The 25,648-nt window shown below is 45.8% G+C and overlaps 1 protein-coding gene across 2 annotated transcripts in view; it reads left to right on the top strand.

The window, feature by feature from the left end:
• Window positions 1–25,648, top strand: part of LOC105489455 (ADAM metallopeptidase with thrombospondin type 1 motif 16) — a 181,162-nt gene that overhangs the window by 143,597 nt on the left and 11,917 nt on the right. For both annotated transcript variants that reach the window (XM_011754286.3, XM_011754287.3), the window contains exons 19-21: window positions 19,774–19,975; window positions 20,079–20,273; window positions 22,367–22,591. In XM_011754286.3, the coding sequence (XP_011752588.2) occupies window positions 19,774–19,975; window positions 20,079–20,273; window positions 22,367–22,591 (622 nt within the window). The remainder of the gene's footprint in view (window positions 1–19,773; window positions 19,976–20,078; window positions 20,274–22,366; window positions 22,592–25,648) is intronic.

Genomic DNA, 25,648 nt, shown 5'->3' with positions numbered 1-25,648 from the left:
TATCTCTTGCTCACCCCTGCCTTTAGTTTAAAGGCAATGGCATATATTTCTAGAACAATACTACAATGTATTTTTTCCTGTCCCTGATCTCAGTAGGTATGTTTCTGCATTTTCACAATTAAGTGCTGGCTCTTATTTGATATGTATCACCTATTACATTGTAATTTTTTATCTGATTATAAAAACATTCACTTATTTCCATCTTCTCAGCATGACTAAATTTTTGCTCATGGCTTTTCTCCTACATAACTATTCTATAGTGGCCTTGGAGAAATTGTAAGAAAAGAACTTAACAAATGTGTTTTTTAAAGTTTGTGACAATCTGTACATGACACTAGGAAGAGACCCATGCCCCTACCCCCACTTCACCCCCAGAAAGCCCACAGGACACTGTTACCTCAAGCTCTGTGGCTACCAATCCTTGGTGACTATTTCTTTTATCAAGAAGATTGGCTTTGTCCAGTCACACAGGATCCTGGGCTTAATAGTCAAAAGGTGTAAACTCACAAGACCCCAGAGTCAGAGAGTCACAGAGGATGCTGAATGTTGACTGATGACACTGTGGCACTGTGTTAGCTCCATCTATGAAGAACACTTGAACCCATTCACATTTCCATCACTCAAAAGAAGTAAGCAGTCATGACTTTACATTTGTGAAGAAAAGTGCATCTCATTATATAGCCTTAGGTGAATGAAGCTTGGGGTGTGTGAGTAATTAAACCATCCTTGCATTCCTGTAATGAGCCCCAGTTGATCTTTATGTATTCTTTAATGGTCTGGTGGCTTTAATAGTATTTTCTTTATAATTTTTTATACATTTCATAAGATTGGTCTATATTATTTGTGTGTTACCTTTCAAAATATGTCTTATATTGTTTCATCTAAGTTTACTTCTTATTTGAATTATTTCATGTTTTTTAACATTTACTTTTCTTTTATAGCCTTTGCTATATGACTGTCTTCTTTTTTGTACCCTTTTGTTATTTAGAAAACATACTGTATATTTCTAATACTACTATAGTTGCCTCTACAATTTAAAATCATTGCTTATGCCACTCTTTCTTGATTTGTTAATGTTACAAATTAAACTAAAGCCATAAAGACCATCCCAGGCAAAATAAAGCTATTGGCACATTTCCACCTCTTTCATTTTCTGGTCCTCTCATTTCAGTTCAAGCTCCAACCTTTGTTATAATTGCTTGCAGTTGCCTTGTTTCAGTTTAGCTTTAATATTAATTTTATATTGTGTACCTCTAACCCTTCAATAGTAATGCATGTAAATTCTGTTTTACAGTCTTGACCACAGTTGTTCAGGTGAATTGTCTGTTTAAGTGGATCCAGTGGCCTTGCCAGTCCTTCTGTGCCGTAGCTTTCTGATTCTTAAGTTTGATGGTATAAGTCTCCTTGCTCAGCGAGTGAGCATCTCAGGAGTGTTGTTCAGAAGGATGATTGCTCCTGGATTTCCTGGCTGCTGGCTGCTTCTCTGTTGCTCCATGCCAGCTCCTGTTGATAGAATTCTGTCTTCTTTTCTCCACTTGGTGTCATCATTGAATTCTCACTCTCTTATGTTACCTGACAGTGTAATCACATTTTGTGAAATTGATTTGATGAAGTCAGTCTTCTTCCAGAATATTTTAAAAATTTTAATGCCATATGCCCTTTTCATATATGTGTTTTTGTAGGGAGGGGTTTGTAATTTTTCTGTAGGTTCCATGTGAGATTTGTTTTTTCCCAACTCATTCTGACCAGGGCATTTCCATACAAGGCATTTATAGACCAAAAATGGAGCTGATCTCCCTGCTGCAGGCCTTGTTCCTCTGGCACATTAATTCTGAGTGCTTTATGGAACCAGTATCAATGGCTTGTAACAAGAATAGTGTTTTGTTTTGGTTCTTTTGAGATGTTCACAGTTTGTCAGCCTTTATTTGATTTGGGGAAAAGGAATCTGTACTACCTCACTTGCACCATCTCTCCCAAAATGACCACCATGATGTTTAAAATTAAAAATAAGTTTCAGAGAGATGTGTTTTTTTAAAAAATAAATCTATCAAAGAATGGTCCATGCCTGTCAAATTATTGTATGGCCTTATAGTTACCAAAGACATTAACTCAGAATCTGGTGTGTTGACCAACGGGAGCGTTATTTCTGTCTGAAAACCATGCTGCTGCCTTTCCACCTGCAGTGAAGGATGCTTGTGAAAGGTTTCCCCAGCACTGGCAGTGGCCACACTCTCCCAGTGGCCAGTGTGCCCACATCTGGGGTGTGCCTTGGGTCTGCCTCTAAATGATGGGTCTCATGATGTTCCAAACTCGGGTGCAGCCCCGTCTGCCTGTCTGTGCTGGGATCCTGGCTCCACGACGTGCTCCTGCATCGCCTTGGGCACATTCATTAGTATTTCTGCACCTGTTTATTAATCTCTGACATGTGCACAATAATTAAACCTACCACACAGATTTGTTGTGAGAATTAAAAATTTCATGCAGATAAAGCACCTCATTAAACATTAGCTATTAGCGTTATAGGAACCCTATAAACTAGAGGGATTTGGGCATTGGATTACTCAGCAGGGATCATCTGACGGTAGATGGTTCAGAGACTTGCAATAGATGTTGATTTCTTTAAGACAATGAGATTTTTAACTGTCTGTTCAAGGCCACTTAATGCCTTTTAGCTTGTAATACACAACTAACTGTACATTAGACATCTGCATTCAACTCTCCACTAATGTCAGCATTTCAGATGCCTTCACTTCTTCTTCAGGAGAACCTTTTCTTTACTTCAAAGAATTTAATTTCCCCAGTTCTTTCCTGAGTTTGTGAATGCTAATGCAATTCTCTCTTGCAACTTGTGTGTATGTAGACTTTGCATCATAGGGGCATTTCAAGGAAGACATCACAACACTGCCTAAACTACCCAGACGCTGCTCCTTTGTTCTACATATGACTCTTCAGAATGAATTATTATAAATGCTACAAGGGTTGGCTGCTTTCCCATTTAAACCAGATGAACTAGAGAAGGACATCTTTAAATACAGCCTTTCTCTACCCCCAACTCATTGTAAGAATATTGAGCACATGTGAAACCATTGAAATCTAAAATAGAGTATTTTCTGATGTCTATATTTATATACATAAATACCAGAGAATCATTAGGCTCTTTTGCAGCATAGACCAATAAATTATGCCAACTATAATACAGCTAATTTCATTAATGAGATACCAGTACAGTATATTCCTCCTCATATTCCCTTAGTTTTCTGGACCAATGTTTTTAAGAGCAATAGATAAATATGACATTTTCAACATGATTCATTTGATAAGTTTTGTGATCTAATGGCTAAAGCTTTACATTAGGAAGCTGATTCCAAAGAATGAAACAGTAACTGTTGTTGAACTAATTATTTAGCTGACTAACCTAAATAGCTAACAATATTATTGAAATATTTTAAGTCGTTTTTATAACCCTTTAGTGTCTGCTAATATATAGAACCCACTTGATGGGAAAAAGATTCAACCAATGAGTACCTAAGACTTAGTAAGAAAATCAGAAATAACTAATCTGAAGATGCCTTGAAGAAGAATGAAGGCATCTGAAAGGTAGTTTCAAGGGACGGGAGCCAGGAGGTTACATAAATATTGTTCTACCTACTCAATATGTTCATTTCCTGGAGCTGATTCATCTCCTCAAAGTGCCACAGTGTGAAGTCCTTCCTGCAGAGAATGGAATTGTTCCAGACTTATCAAGAAAGATGACTGTGATGTCAAATGTTAGCCATATACTCTAGGCAGACCCCTGGCCTAACAACATCTATCGGCCAGAAAAACTGTCTGCAGCATCTGATGCCCTCATACCTGAGTCTCATCGTGGTAGCTATTTGAAAGCTTAAAAGATAAAACTTACAGATGCTTACAAATCATTGTAAAAAATCAAATCCTATGTGGAAATGACAGTCAGTATTCCTGAGTCTGCTGTCATTTCAACTCTTCACTTTTCAATTCTTTGCCTAGACCCATCTACAGAGGTATAAGGTATATGAGGTATACCTTATCATTCAGTTGCTGAATGGAATTGACTGCTTTCACCAATTTCTTTAAAAGCAAGGAAATTCGCTTCCCAGTTTTGTTTAGCATGAGCAAGCTAACCACTTAGAAAGCAATGTAGAGAGCTCGTGGATGTGACCAAGATGTTCTTACTGCCTGACAGCAAAGAATGTCCCTGAGACTCCAGGCGGGATATTGATGTTGATTTCACGGACGGTGTCAGCTTGCTTGTGGATTTGATCTGTGTAAAATATGGATTCGATCCACTTCTTTGGTTTCTTTCTTAAAACCCATTAGATTTATGGTGATTCCTGGTGACCCTGTCACTGAAGACTTTACATAAAACCTTTGTGGATGGTCCTAACTGGCCAGTCCTGCTCGGCCCAGACCCTCACAGCCCCGGCACTGGTGGAGCTCAGGAGCCTTTGGAACCGGGCAGCTGCAGGCCAGCCTCAAAGCATCCGGGTTTGCTGCAGGAGGACACCTGGAAAAAATTCTCAGAAAATGGCTCAAGAGCCTGGAGAACATCATTTCTAAGTATTAATCTAAGAAACCCTAACGCAAAAGCGCCAGAAAAGCCAGGAACTAGATGAGGAGGGAGGCCATCATTTTAAAATCCTTGTCATAAGGAAGGAGTTACAGCGGGGAGGGTTCATGTCTGTAATAGAATGGGAAACTGACAGTGTTCCCAAGAAATGAAAAGCCGAAGAACAGAAGCCCATACAGTTGCTAGTGAATCCTCCACGATTTAAATTGCATTTCACACCTTGAGAAATGAATTAAACCATCTCCTGTGGGAAGGTCATTCATTTCAAAAGAAAGAAAAATGAACCTACATTACTCATGAAATGTTTAAATTCATGTTAGGCACGTAGGCTTTCTCTAGAATACCACGAAATAGCTCCGGTGAGAGGCAGGAAAAGATATTTCAGATGTTATAGACAATCTGTATGTGCATAATGACTAAGGGAAACCTGTTTGGAACGATCAAGGCCCTGAATAACTTGACACTGATTCAATACTGAATCATTCAGGACTTTTTGGAAAACTGCTCTGAGTAGATAATCAGCCAGAAAATAGAAATACACAACTTTTACCAGGAGTAATGAATTCTGTAGTTACCTGGGTATAAAATAGATAGGCATCACATAAATTGCCATTGTCCAGTTAAAATATTCAAGCCCACAAGATTACTAAATATATACATTTTTCCCAGGTCATTTTAGAGCTAAGCAATGTTAAATTACAAACTCACATGAGATTTTTCTCCAGCTGACTAGCCAGGCTTGCAGAAGTTGTATTTATCTGGGAGCAATGCAGCACAGTGGATAAGAACCCAGGCTCACTGGGCTACCTGATCCTGCCGTCCAGCTGTATAATGCTAACCATCATCAACCTCTGTGGCTGCAGACAGGGCCCTTGGTGTCTCTAGCCTTAGCTTCCTTGTTTGTGAAATGAAATTCTAACGCCATTGCCCTGTAAGGTTGTTCAGTGGGCTAATGTATGTGAATGGGTTACTTGGTGTGTGTGTGTGCTTGAAAAGGAACCAGAACTAGTCATGAGAGTCCAGGCCCTGGGCTTCCTGGGTTTAATCCCATCCCACACTACTTATGTCACCTTTCTGCACTTCACTTTTAGAAAATAATAGCATCGGTCCACATCATTGGTTTGAGGGGAAAATTAAACCAGTCAATAGATAATAGAAAAAAAAGCTTAGTGCCCCGCCTAGCGTTTGGTTTGTCCTGCAGGGCCACTGATTCTGAGTGGCTGTTAGTAACCAAATTCATATACTACATGTAAGATGCGGCTGTTTGCTTTCTTACTTGCTGCAATATTTGAAGCCGTCTGCATAAGCTTCATTTCGTCCCTTTAAGATTTGCAAATATTTTTTTAGAACTTCAGGCTTTAATATGTGGGGCTTGTTGTTGTTGTTTGTTGTTATTGCTGTAGTTTCATTGTTAACATTCCCAACAATGGGGTCATTTGTCCTAATCTCCTAGTAATCCATGATGGCTAGGCTCGACATAGGTATCAAACTCCAACAGGTCTATCTTGTAAGGTGTCTTGGGTGCTTAAAAACACTAGTTGTTCCCTGGTTTTCGCAGATATGTCCAATTCTATTATTTATAAGTAGAATTGGTTAAATCAGCAGGTGGCAACCTATGGTCTGTGTGCCGAGTGCAGCCTGACATACCTGATTGTGTAAGTAAGGTTTCATGAGAACAGTCAGGCCTGTTCATTTGCACGGGTTCTCCAGTGGTTTTCTTAGTGATGCAGCAGGGGTGAGTCCTCGCAGCAGAGATCGCCACCAAGCTGAAATATTTACTATCTGGTCCTTTAATAAGATATTTGCCAACTTTTGGGCTATATGAAAGCATCCTCCAGCAAAATGCGTGTCTTAATCAAAAGTGCTGTCTCTACATCACCTTTCAATCTGGGCAAAATAACAGTGTTAATGGCATTGCAGCCATGAATTTCCAAGTAGTTCAGAAAACCTAAAGCTAGTGTCAGTCTGCGGTCATCTCATTATTAGCGTGCAAGTATCTTTTGTTGACTTAGATGACGTATTGTTTAGTAAATTTATCTTCTCAGCGATTTTAGGAAACATATTTCCTGTCTCAAGAAAATGGCTTGTCTTCAGGATAGGAAAATTTCCCTAGGTAAAGAAGCAAGTCAGATCCGAAATCATCAAATCTTTGTAACACACAAGCTTGTATTCTTGCAGCTGGCTTTCACCTAAACTGTGTGAGGAAGACATTTCCTAGCCAGCTGTTAAAATATCTAAACAAAGTCAGTGGTCTCGTGATCACAGTCCATGAACTTTGTGGCAAAAGGGCCACTTCTCCCTGGGAATGTTAATATCGGTGTTGCCCAGGCCGGACGCGGTGGCTCACACCTATAATCCCAGCACTTTTGGAGGCCGAGGCGGGTGGATCACTGAGGTCAGGAGTTTGAGACCAGCCTGACCAACATGGTGAAACCCTGTCTCTACTAAAAATACAAAAATTAGCTGGACGTGGTGGTGCATACCTGTCATCCCAGCTACTCAGGAGGCTGAGACGAGAACTTGACAGAGGTTGCAGTGAGCTAAGACCGAGCCATTGTACTCCAGTCTAGGCAACGAGAGCGAAACTCCATCTCAAAAAAAAAAAAAAAAAAAAAAAAAGGTGTTGCACAAAATAGAGGCCCTAAAATTCTTGTTTCCATGCTGCAGTGGGCTTCAGCAGCTTCTCTTGGGAGTTAATCAAGTATTTAATATCATTTTTCTGTTTGAAAGGAGGGATTTGTAAGGGGCACTGGTAGTCTTTTCTTTCCCCTTATAAACCTTCATGGCATAGGACATGAAAGGCCTGTTCTTCCCGCTGTGACCATTTGCTTTCATTCTCTCCCCAGGCGAGGTGGAGAACACCTGTGCGGGCTCTTCCGGCGTCATTGAGATGGCATTCACTTTCTTTTCGTTAGGTATAAATAAATCCATCCAGTTACCACTGCTTGGGAACATTGTTTTCTGCATTCTTTCAACCTCCCCGTCCTTCTCATTTTAGAAATTCTAAAATTTCTCAATAGTTCTTATAAGAGTAAATATTCCAAAATCACATAGTTTCCATGTAATGGCCACATAATTACATCATTTTTACCCATGCCAGAAAATCACTAAGAGGCAATACAACAAAATTAATGTCTGTGTCTCTGTGATTTTTTTTTTTAATTCATATTTACCAGTCAGGTCTTTAGTGGTTCTTTGCTGATTTTCAGAAGGGATGTATATACTAAGTATAAAATAATACTGCTATAGGGAAATGTGGCTTCCCCTCTTGTACACAGGCTGAGGGACTGAATGTCTGGAATCCTGTGGACCACATGTGAATGAGCTCCCTTTCCCAGGTGAGGTTGAGGAGGAGAAGAGGCAGGGGACAGGATGAGGAAGAGACAAAGGAATGAAATCATGGTAACCACAGCCAGCCCTTCCTGAGCACTTCCTCCCTGCTAGTCCTCCCAGCCTGCCCAGCACTGCATAGAAAAGCTACTGTGACCATCTCCCCTTTGCAGAGGAGAGAATGGAGACATTGGTGTCCAATGATTTCCTGAAGGCCGTCCAGCTGGCAAGGTTGGAGCTGAGATTGGAATCCAGGCATCCTGACTGCAGAGCCACCGCTTCCCTAACCCTGCACCACAAGGCCTCAGACACAGGAAGGCTGTCCTCGGGCGGTCAGCCAGCCAGGGTCATGGACCAGGGCAAGACTTCACAAAGAACTTTGATTTGTGTTGTCCTGTTGGTGCCTGGTTATAACTTTATGGATTTCTATATCCACAGGCAAAAGCAAATCTGCTGAAACACAGGTACATTATGGTGAGCCCAAAAGGAAACTTCTATATTAATATATTACATATATATTACTATATTTAAGAAATAACATAGCTCTGTGTCTGTGAATTGAGGAGGGTGATGTTCATTGTCAACCGGCCAACAAATGTTTAGTATTTTTACGTGTGCTCAGTCCTGTGAGTTTCACAGAGGTATTGATGAAATGTCAAATTATAAAGCGTAAGTTTTGTGAACAGACAGCATGGCCCCCTCTAATGGAAAGGAGGCTCTAGTCATAGTCAAGCCACCAGCCTCTCACCCTTGCAGCCTCAGGAGATTTGAGTAGAAATTTCTACCTACAGTCTAGATTCCTCTAGTGTCTTATTCATTCTGCAGTCACAGTGATCCTTCTAAAATACAAACCTGGGCCAGGCACAGTGGCTCACACCTGTAATCCCAGCACTTTAAGAGACTGAATGGGGTAGATCACCTGAGGTCAGCAGTGTGAGACCAGCCTGGCCAACATGAACAAATCCCATCTCTACTAAAAATACAAAAAATTAGCTGGGTGTGGTGCAAGTCTGTAATCCCAGCTACTTGGGAGGCTGAGGCAAGAGAATGGCTTCAACCCTGGGAGGCAGAGGTTGCAGTGAGCTGAGATTGTGCCACTGCACTCCAGCCTGTGTGAGAGAGTGGGACTCCAGCTCAGAAAATAATAATAATAATAATTTAAAAAATAAATATAAAATAAAATACAAACCCAGTATAGACATTTCTCCAAGTCCGGCCTTCCATTGCTTTCCATTGTCATTTGCTTGGTATCCAAATGCTGTCATGTGGCCTCCATGACCCTCCAGGACCTGCTACTGCCTCCTCCAGTGTCTTCACGGACCCTGTCCTAGCAGCCCTCATTCCTGCCACACTGAAGACCTCCTTGCCCTGCTGTCACCATAACCTTTCACTGTTGACTTCCTGCACAGCCTATCTTAACATCTACCCCTTCTTGGGACACATTTGTTTGTCATTCCTCTCTATAGCCATTCTTAATGTCCAGGGAGGCCCTCGATTGGGTGTGACTGGGTGCACGGGCTTATGGTGCCTGGCCCAGGGGCCCCACATGGTGTCTGTGACAGGGATAACAGGCTTTCCTTCATTCCCTTCAACACAGCGAATGCCGTGGATAGAGGGAAAGGCACAGGCGGTGCGTCTCACAGGAATGGAAGCCACAATGACCCTGTGAGTCTAGGGGACCCAGTGGAGGACACAGAGGTGGAGGGCACCTTGACAGGCCATTTCCTGGCCTGTGTGCAGGTGGCAGGAAAAGGCTCTGATGGTGTCACGGTTTTCTTGCTCTTTTTTAATTTATGAGATGTAATTCCTAACGTTGGTTTTCTGGTGATGGTGCTGGCACATTCTTAGCTCGATAGGTGTGGCATTGAACCTGAGGACAGTTAGGAGTCACTGCCTCGTGTGGCTGTGTGTTCCCAACTTCCTTTCTCGGTTCCCTCACACAAGTCCTTTGTGTGAGAAGAAAATATTCAGTGGGCAAAGTGGCCTCCTGCCCAGGACGAAACCCTCAGAGCTCCTTCATGCTGTTTCCTCTTGATCTGCAAACCAGTCTCTTTCGTTCCCTTAAAATATGTGGTTTCATTCTTGCTGTCCCTTCATCACCATGTCTCTCTTCAGCACTGTCAGAAAAGAGCTGGCCAGAGAGCACCCCAGGCCGGATTTCGGGAGCGGAGGTGGTCAGGTCTGTCTGGGAGCTTGGATGCTATGAGAGGGGGTTTCTGTGTCCTGAGATCGTGAGCAGCTGTGTTTCTATCCTTGTCCGTGCCTTTCCAATGTGCTTGCAGTGAGCTTGCGTTCCTTTCCTTTAAAAGGTTAAGAGTTTACTATATTGCTGAGGCAGGGGCCACACACAGGGCAAGACTGCCAAATTGAGCGTTTGGTAAAAAAGCAACCAGTGGACATGTTAGGTACTTGGAGTGACCAAATAAACCCTTAGGTCTGGACGTAAAGGAAGCAACACTGGAGACTTGCTATCCTGTGGTATCTTTGCCAACACAGCCCATCTTTACTCTAACAGCTGAGGGGCCCTTTCCTGGGAGCTTTGAACTCCCAGAACCACTGACCCACTGGGGCTTGTGGACATTCAGAGAGGTGGGGGGTGGAGGCCGCAGGTCCATGTACGTGAGCCCTGTGTCCTGGGAAATGGGGAGCCTTGGAGAATTTCAAATATTATAGTAGTGCTGTGTGTTCATGTTCACACCAAAAACACTCCTTCTCGGCAGCAGAGTGGAGATTGGCTTTTATCAACTCAGACTCAGAAGCTAGGGGACAATTAAGGAGCAATGCCTGTGAAAAATGACAGGGATCTCATATTGGAGTTCTGCAAAGAACCAGAACCAATTGGTTGTGGATGTGCCTGTGTGAGATAAAGGCTGTCCTGGTTGCAATCCTCTATAAGACTTCTATAGAAAACTAACTTTAATTCTTTAAAAGCCTGCCTTTTCTTTGGCTGACGAGAGACAAACGAAGGAATGGGCTTATGTGATTGTGGGAACCGGCAAGTCCAAAATCTGCAGGACAGATCAGTGGACCAGAAATCCAGGAAGGAGTTGCAGTTTTGCAGTTCACGTCCGAAGCCCAGAATTCCCTCCTTCTGGGGAGACCTCCCTCTATTCAGGCCTTCAACAGATTGGATAAGGTCCACCCCCATTATGGGAGTCATCAACTTGACGCAAAGCCTACAGATTTGAATGTTTATCTCACCTAAATATGCTTTCACAGAAATGTCTAGAATAACACTCAGCTAAATAGCTGTCTACTGCAGTCTAGACAAGTTGACATATCAAATTAACCATCACAGGCCTGGACACAGCCACCATGAATGTCAGATACACAGGAGGGAGTAGCTTTGCTGGAAAATCGGGAAGCAGAGTCTGTGTGATTTGGTGGGGTCAGAAAAAGGCTGGAGGATGAAGCCAGGGGCATCCCACTTCTGGGATCACAGGAAGGGCAGGTGACAGGAAAGGAAGAGGGAGCAAAGATGGGGACCACTGGACCGAGATGTCTGTAATCAGTGGTTTCTATGGCTGTGGAGCACAGCAGAGAGGATGCGGGTGTCGACACCAGACAGAAGACGTCCTACTCTGATGAAAAAAGTAGATAGAGGGAAAAATTATTTTTAAAAAATGCACACATGTACCTGAAACATTTACGTTCACTTACAAGACATAATGTGCATTCATTTGCTAATTCTTTTAATTATGAGCCGAACTGTTTTTTGAGTAGAGTCTGCCTGTGAAAGGATCTAAGTAGATTATTTCATAGAGCATGTTCATTGCATATAATTTCCAGTTTGAGTTTCTTTAAAGAAGGATGAAACTTGTCCCATTTCTCTGAGTGGGAAGTCATTTTAAAATTTTTATGTTTCCTCAATATTTTACTTTTGTCTCAGCCACACCTAATTTGACAGCAATGCCATTTAATGACTGGTCTCAGCTGAGTCATTCCAAAGATTTTACTTCGTTTTCACAGAAACAGCTTTTCTTTTCTAATGCTCGTGTTTCATAGACCTACACCAAATTTAATTATATTACATAATTCCAATAACAAGTTCAGCTGCCATAAACAGATTGGAGGACAGACTCAGCCCATTCCCTGCGAGCCTTGGAGTGGCAGCAGAAGGATGCTGACATCCCTGGGCAAAGCTGGCACCTCACCCACTGGCGCTCAGCATGGTGTGGGCGGCCGCCAATGTGCTTTGCCAAGGGATGAAGAGGCACAGTGAGTCTCATGTGTCAGTTCAGGATGACTAAAGAAGAGTTTCTAACGAGGCTGGAAGTAAACCAGTAGGCAAGGAGGAGCCCATCCAGGCAGCACATCTAGTGTCCAGAGATGAACGGAGCGACAGGTAGAGAGCCACTAGCACAGAAATAGATCCAGAGAATACTCTAGTGCTCTGCCCTCCAGAGAGTACAAAACCGAGGGTTCTCGCACAGGAAGTTCTATACCCACTGGAAAACCACTTGTGTGCTTCCATGTCGGGGTAGCAGAAGAACGTTTGTACCCTGAACAGTTATCAGTACATCCATTACAACCTTCTATGTCCAAATACAATGGAAGTTTAAGATCTTGCCCTGAGGTAGGACATCCTTGGCTAGGAATATCTCCACAGTTCTTAAGCTGAGTTGTTTAGGAGGCTTGAAAGAACGTTAATATTGGAGATCTTTACCTTTACTTTTCAGATATCTGTATTTCAATATTGGAAGAGTCAGTATATAAGGAAGCAGCTGTGGTCCATCCCCGGTCTGAAACCCCTTTGGTTCTGGGAGGGTTCCTCTTTGGGTAGGAACTCAAGCTTCCATGACTTTGCACTCACAGAGGCTAAGTCACGCGCTGTGGGCCAGCAGCCTGCTGCAGACACGCTCTCCAAAATCACGAGGGCTGTGCAGAACCAGAGAGCCTGCTCCTTAGAGGAGCTCAGATGGGCTTTGCTGAGATGCTAACGACAGGGAATGAAAGCATCTGTTTTCCTCCGGAAGAATCGATTGACCAGACTCCCCTGCCCTCCCCAGTTTTTTTATTGGCACATCCTAGTTAGTCCTCATAATGGTTGAAAAATAAAATTAGTACAACTTTAATACAAGAAATTGAGGCCACAAAGGGGAAGGGAGGATAGCTCAGAACTTTTGTGGTCAGTCTCGGGGATTTTCTGAAGAACTGAATGTTACATTTCCAAAATCATGTTTCCAAAGCTGCCAGTCATCCAGGCCCCCGGGGCTTTGCACAATTTCAGATTCCTGACCCCTAACCCCTAGAGAGCCAAGGCCATCTGATTTCTGGTTCATACAGAACAGGAGCGAGACCAGGAATGTGCAGGTGTTTGCGAGCCCACGGCAGCTGCACCTCTGTGCTACTGTTGGGCATGAGAACTTGGATGTTAAGCCTGGTAAAGAGGGAGTTACCTCTTACTCAGACAGGGCTCAACCTCAGATGAATTAGGTCTAGATCGTTAGGTTGCCTACCCGTGTGTTACCACCCCAGGAGTTTTTAGTCCACAGCAAAGTTAAGTTATTTGTAGTAGAAATGGTTGGCTCAATGGGTGAGTGTTGAAGGGGCACAGAAGCAGCAAGGGAGAGGTGCCCTTCCAGCACAGAAACCTGAAGAGGGCGAAATACTCCTGTTCTTTTGAGCAGGGGAGGAATGATTCTGATTGTGACAGCAGTGCTGTTTTGAAGAGGGGACTGGCAGTACAATGTGCGTCTCCTTGCTTCTGGGAGCTCAGTCTCCACATACAGAAGACAAGGCTGGTAAATGTGATCAATGCTGGAGCCCTTCCCGGCACATAGAGGGCAAAGATGGGGACCACTGGCTCTGGATGCCCTTTACCCACGAGACATAGAGGTCTGTAAGCAATGGCATATATGGCTGTGGAGCACAGCAGAGAGGATGCAGGAGTCAACACCAGACGGAAGAGAACACCTCCTACTCTGAGGAAAAAAGTAGAGTGCCTTGCTCTTTCTTCCAGTCGTCCCTGGAAAGTGGCAGAGGGGCAGCCTCCCAAGAACCAGAGCGCTGTTGCCATTTAGAGTTGACTGGTTTCCCTTTTAAAAGGGAATGCAAAAGCCCCCACGGTTCTGCAGAGGAACCCTCTGCTGAGGGGGTTTTGTTGAAAGAGGGAATTACTGAGGCTGTCTGTTTTGAAAAGCAAGGTCAGTTTCTTTGGTCTGCGTGTCTCATAATTCCATGTTCCTGTCTTTCCCCCATCACTGAAAGCTCTGTAGATCATACTGATTCCTTTGAAGATAAGATCTGATGACAGGATGGTGAGACAGGAAAACCTGGTAAAAATGGCATGCTGGCCTCAGAGCAGTAACTCCTCACACACCTTTGGCTCCTCACAGTCCCTGAAGTTGACGCCCACAGCGCCGCCTTTGCGGGGAGCTTTGATGTCCTCAGTTTGGCTTTGTGTGCTTCAGCGAAGAAATCCTGCATTTAGAGGTGAAAACAATTCAGCGTCTGTCTGGCTCATTGTAAATCTCTCCTTCGGTTTCACAAGTCAGGCAAAGTGGTTTGACTTTGAGGCTGAAGAAAATGAAGTGATTGTCAAGTTGCAAGCTTCCAAATGCTCACAGCGAGCCCTGAGGTGCTGGGCCCTGATCCTTACCAACCAGTCATCAGAAATGGACTCTCCGTTCCCATGTGAAAAACCAGACCAGACCCTGGCATTAACTCCTAGATGGACACCTCCCAGGAGACAGTCTGAGGGTACTGCCCTGCCAGGCAGTGTCAGGAACATCTCTGAAAACCAACTGCGGCTGGGAGGGATGGGCTGGAATGTTGCTGTCATTTCTGATGTCCTGACTGCTGGGTTTTTGGAGGATGTGATTTCTGATGTACTGACTGGTGGACTTTAGGAGGATTTGGAGACTGCAGTGCATTGCTCCAGAAGGCATCGTGTGTGGGCACGGTGCAATGTCTAATAACTCGTTCTACCTGTTGTGCTCATTTGTGTACTTGGTCATGGAGATCATTGTTTATTTCAGAGCTGGACTTCTACCTTTGAACTTGCTTGAAGTGTAGCTGGCACCAGGTGATACTGATGAAGCATCCTTTGTCCTAGACCCATAGTAAATCCCCAAGCCAGCCGAGGAGGACGACAAGCTAAAAAGACCCTTGGCCACCTGTCAGACAGGCTTAGGACATCAGTGTCTCCCAAGTTCTGCTGATCTTGGGTTCTGTGATTTCAGCTTACAGCTGGCCTGCACTCTTAGTTAATTTGTTAACTAATGTTTTCCCTGTGGAAGAGGCAGATTTTTCCAGTTGTCATCTGTTTATTGTTGAATGTGCATTGTTATCTTTAAAACATTCAATTTACTTACATTAGATCTTAAATTATACACGTGAAGATGCTGCTATTTTATATGAAGACAAGGTTGTTGTGTCTTCAAAAACCAAGCAATATTGATCCTGTCAGACCATGTTGGCAGCTGTCTTGACCCCTGGGTCATTGAGTCTGCAGTGTATGAGTATCTGGGTATAGCCAGTGACATGAACGGTTTCATTTAGAACAGCCTACTGGGAAGTTGTGACCCACACACCAGCATGCGGAAGTCAGGAGTCCCCACGTGTTAACTCCGATGCTGAAGAGGCACGGCGTAATGAATGCTGTGTTCTAATGTTGCATCTCACGGCATCCAGCACCCACCCCTCTGGACTAAATCCAGCTGGCAGCTGGAGCCCTGACACTCATCAATGCCTCGTGTAGGCTTGTGCCGTGACAAGGGTTCTGCCCCATTGTTATTCTCTGTCTTTATTGTGTTATGAGAGATTCCTGTGTAGGATTCCTAGAGTTATTCTTGAAAATAGAACCACAGAGTGCTGGATGGTGAAATTTCAAAAAGAATCAGCAGACAAAAGACACTGAAACTAAATTTTGAAAGCGAGGCTCAGGGAGACGTGCTGATGTGAAAGCCGCAGGCAGAACACGGCTGCCCTGGTGGGGCTTGGCCCTAGGCAGCAGCTGGGGTCCAGCCCAGGGCTGGCCTCTGCGTCTGAGCTGTCGTTAGGACACATAATCTGCTTGTGTGGTGCGTCATGGCAAGGGACATTACTAAACCCTTTTCGGAAACTGGCATTTTCAAAGAAAGCATTACATGCAAAAGCCAAAATGTCATTTAAATTTTTTTTTAATGGGGAAGAGGGAGTCATTTTGTTGAGAAATGACTAAAGACTGTTTGGCATTAGGGATATTGCATATTGATTAGATGGTACCAGGAAATCCTGGGTAGACTGTTAAGTGAAGGCTATAAACCCCATCACTTTTCTGGGCAGTGTTGAGAGCCACAAAGGTGCACCCTGGGAGGGAGCCTTGGGCAGTGGAGGTCCTGAGGGTCAGTGGGAACTGCGTCTCCAGAGTCCTGCCTTGGAAACTGACTGATTTGGGTAATACCAGCCACTTTGCATTCTTCCAGTTGGTGGACTTAGGAAAACCAAAACAAAGCGAGAACCCTTGTGGCCACTGGTGAGCTACTGAACACAGCTTATTACCGTTTGTGGAACCCTCAGACATTAGCACGGAAGCTTGCGTGGATTTTGACTCATTCGTGAGCTGAAATGAAGACATTCCCCTAAAGCTCGGTTTTTTAAACAGAACAGACACTCGGTGTTTCCAGATGTGGTAGAAGGAGCTTTGTTCAGGAGGACTGTTTTAATGATGTGCAGCTAAGAGAGAAGGCAGAGAATGGATCCACCCAGTTGGAACGTCTTACGGTGGTGGAGACAGAAGACTTAACGAGGCGGTGTGAAAAGCTCTTGAACAGCCAACACAGTGTAGAACACCCATTGTAATTTATAAGGCTGCATGATTGAGAGAGCAAATGTAAGAAATGGGAGGAAAGTTAAAAACAACAGGAAAGCACACAGAAGCAGCCACAGAGTAACCGAGAGGATTTACCTGCAGAATTATCACAGCCAGGAAGCCAATAATCAGTCTTTCATAATGAGGATATGTAATTTAGGTGGCTTAACATGGAATTAAAGAAAAAACACTAATCTTGTTGACACTGAAAAATTGAAGCATTATCACAATCCATGTAGGGCAACTCCTACAACCCTGACATGTTTACTTTTTATGTGGACACAATTTACATTTTAGTCTTTTTATAATTTTCTTAAAACTACAATTGTATCTTTTCCGTAAAAACACTTGGTGCAAAATAATTCAAAGCTTCTACAAACCAAAGAATGTAAAACTATCATGGTGCTCGATCTGAAAGCCGTAAGTCATGTGGTGTGTTCTGTGTTCGGGGTGGAATCAATTCTGTTTCCCATCAATTTCCCTCTCCTTCGAGGTTCTGCCACCTAATTCATCCTCGGGACTTTCAGAAGAGTCCAAACCTTGGCTCTAAAATTACTTGAGTCACAGACTCCCTGGAGAACTTGAGGAGAGGCCCTCATCATTTTGCTCAGAAATCACGTCCAGCCAGGCATGCATAGAACTGAGGCAGTTTCAGGATATTCCTGGATCTCCTGGAGCTTGAGGTCCGAACCTTTTTGTCTGTATTTTCTTACTTAGATATCTGCATACCTCGATCCAGATTGTGGAATTAGAGAAACACTGAAATGTGTTTATAAAGGCTTTGAAGTATAAGAAAAACGCTTGTTTTGGACAATGAATTTTTATTTTTATTTATTTATTGTATTCTATTCTATTTTTTGAGACAGAGTCCCGCTCTGTCACCCAAGCTAGAGTGCAGTGGTACAATCACAGCTCACCACTACCTTGACTTCCTGGGCTCAAGTGATCCTCCCGAGTAGCTGGGACTTCAGTTGTGTATCTCCTCACCCAGCTAATTTTTGTAATTTTTGTGTGGGAGACAGGGTTTTGCCATGTTGCCCAGGCTGATCTCAAGCTTCTAGGCTTAAGAGTTTTCCTCCTAGGCTTATTCCTCCTGCCTCAGCCTGGAACTACAGTACTGGGATTACAGGCATGAGCCACCACACCCAGCCTAGCCAATGAATTTTTTGAATGCTGAATAAAACTTGCATATACTGCCTGCTCTTGACCATGTTAAAAATATGTTTACACACAGACAGCACCGGAAGCAGGAGTGAGGAAATCGTCGCAGTGATGTTCGTAGGAGGAATCATGGTGGATTTCCCTTCTCCTTTCTGTCTCTCTCTGTGTAACTTGGGTCCACAAATGCCATCCTCGAGAATACTTCTCCCAGGTGCCGTGGCTGCTGCCAGAGGCACCTCCGGAGTTCCTGGCCAAGCTCCCTGGGCTTCTGCTTTGACACCTAAACCTGAGGGTGACTGTGGGATTCAGTGTGGGAGCACAGGATGGAGGGTCAAAGGAGAAGCCTGGGTATCTTCACAAGTCCTCGGGTTTACCCTGAGATTCAGGAGCAAGTCACTGTTGCCCTAACTCTACTCAGCAATGCTGTAGAGTGGAACACAGGATGCCCCTGCCCTGGATCCTCAGCACAGACACAGCTGCAGGCAGAGCCTTGCAGGCAACCCCTAGGTGGGACCCTTGGTGCCCTGCACTGATGTGCTACAAGGAGGTGGTGAGGAAGCCAGCTCCCCTCCCATCCCCTTGTGACTGGCCCACAGGGAGTTGCACAGGGAAATTAACATGAATGGAAATCGTCAAGTCCTCAGAAGTGACTCCAGGAGGGAGCTCAAGCCCTCTGTCCCAGTGAGTCCCTGTTATGGGGCCATGATTCCCCCTTCCTCTTGACAACCTCTCCAAGGTGCACACCAAGTCCTCCTGCAGATGGGCTTGTGCAAAACCAGCTGAGGCTTGGTAGACACACTCAGGCACAGTGTCTCGATCAAAGGTGACCCCACTGGACAAAGCCTGGCTCCAACTTCACTCCGCACCCCATCACCTGACAACGTGCATGTTGACGGGGTATGCTTTTATCACCAGGAAAGAAAAACACATTTACAAGCATCCACAGCTGCTAACAAATTGAAAGAAAGATACTCTGACATCTTGAGCCTCCTGCTGGAAGAATGTGTGATCACTTACCAAATAATCGTATGAGAAAGTTGAACCAGAATCTGAAGAAGCCTCTAGAACAAACTACTAAAGAATTAAAAATAGAAGACAGAAGAACACAAGAACCAATATCACAGAGATGTAATTCCAAGAATCCTGTAATGAGCAAAAAATCAGCTTCCACACTGTGGAAGACTCAGTAAGGGAAAGAGCCTCTGTCTTTAACGAATACATCGAACATAAAAAAAAAAACAAAATTTAAGGGAAAGCCTAAAGCCTGCAAGAGAAGATGTGAATCTGTTGCACAATCTGGACTTTATTTGGATTCCTCAAACAAACATATCAAATTAGGATATTGATGACACAGCTGGGAACTGGAACACTAACTCTTCAGGCATGTTAAAGAATCATTAATGCTCTAGATGTTATGATGATATTATGGTTGTGTTTTTAAAAAATCCTTATTTTTTAGAGATTCATATGAGATATTTTCAAGTCTGGAATCACCTTCAAAATGCAGTAGGGGTTGGGGACATACACTGAAATTGTGAAAGTTGAGTGGACAGGAACCCATAGATGTTTTGTATTTTATATGTTTGAAATTTTGCATTTTTTAAAAAAGAAGAGAACAGACACACTGTGCCGAATAGGGTTCTTTCCAAGTCCACTGGAACCCAAAAGCCAGAGGAAGGGAAAGAATGGCATAGCATGAATCAGGATCAGGAAGGTGAGAAACAGCAGGGGCAGGAAGACTCTGGTAGGAGAGCTCACTCGGGAACAGTGGAACTGAAAATAACTGCACACGCATGACCGTGGCTGGGAAATCTTGCCGCCACCTCCACATCAGGTGTGGGGCCGCTTCTGTCAGAGTGATGGAGCCATCCCTCACCGAGGTCTCTTTATCCCTGCCCAGCTGGTCCGTGGGGAACTGGAGTGCCTGCAGTCGGACGTGCGGCGGGGGTGCCCAGAGCCGCCCCGTGCAGTGCACACGGCGCGTGCACTATGACTCGGAGCCAGTCCCGGCCAGCCTGTGCCCACAGCCTGCTCCCTCCAGCAGGCAGGCCTGCAACTCTCAGAGCTGCCCACCGGCATGGAGCACCGGGCCCTGGGCAGAGGTAACCTGGGCGGGGTTGGCATGGGTGGTGGCAGGGCCCCTGCATGATCTGCTGTGTTGCACGTGGCCCTTGCTTGGGTGCTGATCCTGACTCTTCCGTGCAGTGCTCACACACCTGTGGGAAGGGGTGGAGGAAGCGGGCAGTGGCCTGTAAGAGCACCAACCCCTCGGCCAGAGCGCAGCTGCTGCCTGACACTGTCTGCACCTCAGAGCCCAAGCCCAGGATGCATGAGGCCTGTCTACTTCAGCGCTGCCACAAGCCCAAGAAGCTGCAGTGGCTGGTGTCCGCCTGGTCCCAGGTAGGTGCACCCTGGTCTCGGGGGAGCAAGGTTGACCAGATTTCCCCACCAGGACTGCCTCTTCTCTCCTGGTTTTCCTCTTCCCGCTCCTCTCTCTTCTCCCTTTTTATCTCTTCTTGACTTCCTTGCACTGCCAAGTTTCTGGTCTGCCAGCTTCGGACCACCCTCTCGGCTTCCATCAACTTCATGGGGTTGCTTAATTTTCTTTGGCTTCTGAATCATGTCCTGGGGGCATCTCACACAGTGGCATCCATGTCCTTATCACTGGTCCAGCGTGGAGCAGAGGACGAGAGGGTTGAGGGGGTGTGAGCGTGAGAATAGGGGATCATGTAACTCCTGGGCAGGTGTAGCCACATTCCAGGAAATGCATGACTCCTGGAAAGCAGGAAGAACATGGGTTGCTTGGAAAGAAACAGTACCCATTTCCTGAGACAAGTTTCCGGGGGCAGCTGTTCTGTTTGTGAAAGGAAACTCTCCTGTTAGTTTTATTGAAATCGGTCACCTGGTGCTGCAGGAGGCTGGGAAGTCCTTTCTTCTGCACCATTCAGGAGCTGTCCTGGACCCCTTCATCATGGGAATAACACTGGAATCATTAGTTTGGAATACTGATGGTTTCATGACTAGCTTCGGACCAAATGCTTCCAAAAGCGCTTCGGAAATCTTACACCCCACAGCGTGGTAACGGCACCACCAGCCAAGCATGAACCTGTCTGAACGGGGTATTGAGAGATTACCGTAACCCAGAGCTGTGCCTTTGTATTGCCACAGCAGTTGTGGGAAGAAAGCTCCTCCCTGATCCCACGCTCCTCAGGGAGGGACCCAGATCTCATCAGGCACTGTGTTTTCCCCACCCTCGAACGATGCCTTCTTTGTTCAGATTGGTAGGAAGTGCCAAGCAAGGCATTGAATCCTGTTGAAACACTGTTTCAGTTTGTCACTAAAAAATAAGAGCACCCTTGCTTGCTTGAGTGAGCTTGCCATTGGTAACAATGTACCTCAGGTCCTCTTTCACCTGGAGGGTAGGAATGAGTGTCCCATAGAACCGAATGCACTGTCATTGGAAAACACACATCCCTGGGTGCATATCCCTAGAGGCAGAGTCTACAGAAAGTAAGTGACATGGCTACATAATCTGTGGGCTGTGTCCAGGTAGAAAGTCTTTGCCCTGAAATTTAATACATGCACACACACACATCCCACACCACACACACACGCATGCCAGAGTTTCTCTCTTAGACCTGGATCAGCGAGCAACCAAGAGGAGTGTTCCAACTCCTCTCCATCTTCCATCAGGATGCACAAAAAGCACACCTGTAAGCCTAAAGATGTGAATGCGAGGTCAGGACCTGGGCAGGTGTTGCCACCTGGGCTTCTCTGCTGGGGAACCTGAGGGCATTTCAGCCAGAGGTCCATTGGAGCTGCACAACATCGTCCACTCTACCCCAGCAGGAGACAGCAACGCCGGGGGCCGGGACCTCTGCTCCAGAGACCCTCCGTGCCCAGTCTGTGGTGGGACAGTGTACCTTGCTCCTGTGTGTTCTCCCGGCAAGCGGGGGCTGCAGCCTCCTGCCTGGGCTGCTGGTTTGCACAGGGCACCTCTGCATAAGCCAGGGTGTCTGCAACTGGAGCAGCTCAAGCTTAGAGTCTGCCTTAGCGGGGAGCTAAGAGATTTGCTCTCCATGCACCCTTCCTTTCCTCACAGGCAGCACTCGGATTCCTAGGGAAGATTGTGAGCCCTGAGTTTCTTCTACCTGCCCCTGCTTTGGGAACCAACATCACTGCAGTTGGGTGGATCAATCCATAGAGCCGTGGTAGTTACCACATGTACTTACGTATTAAGTTTCAGTATGTTCCAATAGCAATGACAGCCCAACATTTTAATTTTCCAGTGAAATGGGATGATGCCCTCAAGGTCCTCTTATTTTTAATGATGGATTCTATAATGTCTCTTAAAAATGCTAAGGTCCAACAATTTTCACTGAATGTTCACACTTATACAAATGTTCAAGCAGCTATCTTTGATATTTTAACCCACAGATTTTGCAAAAAAGAGAATTTTTTTTCACTGACATCTTTTGTTCTCCTATTTTTAGTGCTCTGTGACATGTGAAAGAGGAACACAGAAAAGATTCTTAAAATGTGCTGAAAAGTATGTTTCCGGAAAGTATCGAGAGCTGGCCTCGAAGAAGTGCTCGCATTTGCCGAAGCCCAGCCTGGAGCTGGAACGTGCCTGTGCCCCGCTTCCGTGCCCCAAGCACCCCCCATTTGCTGCTGCAGGACCCTCGAGGGGCAGCTGGTTTGCCTCACCGTGGTCTCAGGTAGGGGAGGCACTCGGTTCCTGGAGAGTGGGTGAGCACAGCTCGGGCCTGGGGTTGGCACGTGGCTCCCGGGGATGCTTCTGCGACGGTGTTTTCCCGAAGCTGCCCAAGCCACTGCCTGAGGTTTCCCTTCCAGAGCGTGTGCGGGTGGCCTGGTTCCTGCGCGTGGGTGTGGCTTTCTGAGGATGGTCTCCAAGTGTTGCTGAATCTTCAGGGCACATGTGTTTTCCTCTAAATGTCACCCAATTAAGTATAAGGAAATGCAATGCTTTGGGTAAAATCTGGGCTGAATTCCCCAGAGACGAGTGTGAACAGGAAAGGAATGTGGGCCCTGGAATAAATAGGTGGTTGTAAGTTTACGGTTCTTTTCAGCCCACCCTCAGTCCTTGCTGTTTCCTGCTGGGGTCCCTGGCAGCCTCACACCCACAATGGAGCGGGGGTTCCTTCCTTGGGATCTTTGTTTCTGTGTTCATCCTCGTCGGAGTCTGTGCCTGCGCCTCGCTCCGCCCCCTCGATGCTGCTAGTGGTTCTGCTTTTGGGTCATGGTAGGCCCAGACCCCTTAGGAGTTCCGAAGGCTGATACTCAGTTCTCTGCAGCTCACCGCAACCGTGTGCACTGGCTCGTGACTGCCCAGCAGAGTGGCACTTTATCTGGCCTTCTTTTCCCATCTCTTGGCTGGGAGAGTGAGCCTCTTTCCAATTTATACAGAGGTTCTCTGCCTGCTGCAGAGGCCCTGGCTCTGGTTCTCTCGTTTTGGAGGATGGAGGTGGAGGGAAGCAGGCGGAAGGGAACAGGAGTGACTGTGTGTGGCAGCAGCCCCCTACATGCGCTCTCTCACTGTCTTGCCCATCTCCATGAGGGTCCCTAACTGGGCCCTCAGGGAATGAGGAATTCCCACAGTGGAATGAAGAGGAATAAGCACAGGGACAACAGCTAGCCCCCACCGAGAGCCCCATGTGCGGCACTGCTCTGAGCCAAGTCCTTTCTCTCTCCTATTAGCCCTCTAAGGGGGTGACATTATCATCCCTGTTTCACAGATGAGGCAACTGAGGCATAGAGTCAGCCCCCACAGTGCTGTTGAGAGACACAAGCTCACCTGCTCAATGGGGGCCACACACGTCGTCTGGCTTCGGAGAATAGTCACTGTGTCGGGGTCCTTGGGTCCTAGCGATGGTGCTGCCCGGGGCCCTCTGCCCTGTATCCCCACTTCTGGGAGGCAGACAGAGGTTGCCTTTCCTGGATGAGGGCAGCAGAACAAAGACCTGACCCGATGGGAGCCTGTTGTCATGGGGACTGAATGCTGGTTGCTAAAAAGCAAGTAAAAATGAGCTCATGCGTGTGCTTCTGCTTCCCGTCTTATCAAAACACCTCCGCCCCTCGCCAGGGTTGCGTGACCATAACAGGTGGCATTTGCCCCAACACACCCAAGGTGAAGTCCTACGTTGATCGTGCCACCAAGGCGCCCATCACCAAGAGTTTTCCTGCAGACTCCAGCTGGGCCTCCGTGGTTTCCAGCATCTGATTCCAGAGGCCACTGGGCTGTGGCTTGTGCTCTGTCACTCAGAAAAACTTTCACAGGTCCTTGTCTCTCTCCAAAGACATTTCCCAAATGATCAGCGTGGTGCCTGGTGCCACAGGAATAACCCTATCCGCAGTGAACGTCCAGCCTTCCCTCTCTGCCCGCCTCTTGCCACTGTCCACAGAGAAGTCCCTGCTTGGACTCTCCCACGAGTCCTCTTCCCGGTTTGCCCACTCATCCTCCTCTCCAGGCCACCCTGGCCTGGGTCCCTGCACTGTGCTAGGTGTTGCTGTGAGCTCTCAGCATAACAAGCCCATCCCACGGAGGAGCGAACGTCCTCCCAGGGAGCACCTCACACCCTCAACCTTCCCCAGGGCCTGCGCTGAAAGAAGTATGGACAGAAAACAGCTGCCTGGACATGCCTCCCATCCCATAGTGGGCCCCAAACTTAGTAAGGCCAGCATAGATCAAGGCTGCTCAAAAGCACATAGGATCCCTCTAATCCCAGCACTTCGGGAGGCCGAGGCAGGTGGATCACTTGAGGTCAGGAGTTCGAGACCAGCCTGCCCAACGTGGTGAAACCCCATCTCTACTAAAAAATACAAAAATTAGTTGGGTGTGGTGGTGCATGCCTTTAATCCCAGCTATTCAGGAGACTGAAGCAGGAGAATTGCTTGAACCCAGGAGGCAGAGGTTGCAGTGAGCCTGGATGACGCCACTGCACCCCAGTCTGTGTGACAGAGAGACTCCATCTCAAAAAAACAAACAAACAAACAAAGCACATAGGATCACATGAAAACCATCAAAAATGATGTTTATCCAGATTGCTTTGTTATGCTACATGTTTTACATGTCTATTCTATATATTTACATGTGTGCATATTCACACACATACATACTCACACACACACACACATGCATAAACCACATATACAGTCATCCCTCTCTATCTATGGGAATTGGATACCAAAATCTGAGGATGCACAAGTTCCTGAAAGAAGATGGCACAGTATTTTCATGCAGCCTACACACATCCACCAGGTGCCTTAAGCCATCTCTGGATAGTTAATAATGCCTAATACAATGCTACACATCATTTCATTTTCATGGAGTCAGTAGTAATGGTGCACTTTTTGAAATTTTGTGAAAAACTTTTTTCAAATATTTTTGAGCTGCAGTTGGTTGATTTGGTTGGTTGATTTCAGGGATGTGAAACCTACAGATAAGGAAGGCTTACTGTCTTTGATATACCATATATATGGCAGCCATGCACCTAACCCATACTGAGTATTCTGAATTTGCTGAATTTTAAAGGAAAGGCAAATTCAGTGAGCGAGTCCCGGCAGCTACTAAGATTCTGTCTCTAGAGAAGTTTCCTCCTGCAGCACAGACTATCAAAGCACACCCTTGTCTTGGGTTTTTCTTTCATTGTCCGTGGATACTGTGCATCTGTTGAGAGACCTGTCTGTGACGGTGTCATCTTTAAAAGCCAAAGGTAACCCTCATTGGCCAACCATGTGCTTCCTGGCTGCTGACC

This window comes from Macaca nemestrina, chromosome 6 (genome assembly GCF_043159975.1).
Source record: "Macaca nemestrina isolate mMacNem1 chromosome 6, mMacNem.hap1, whole genome shotgun sequence".
In the NCBI taxonomy this organism is placed as follows: domain Eukaryota; kingdom Metazoa; phylum Chordata; class Mammalia; order Primates; family Cercopithecidae; genus Macaca; species Macaca nemestrina.
This window is presented reverse-complemented; position numbering and strand designations above follow the sequence as displayed.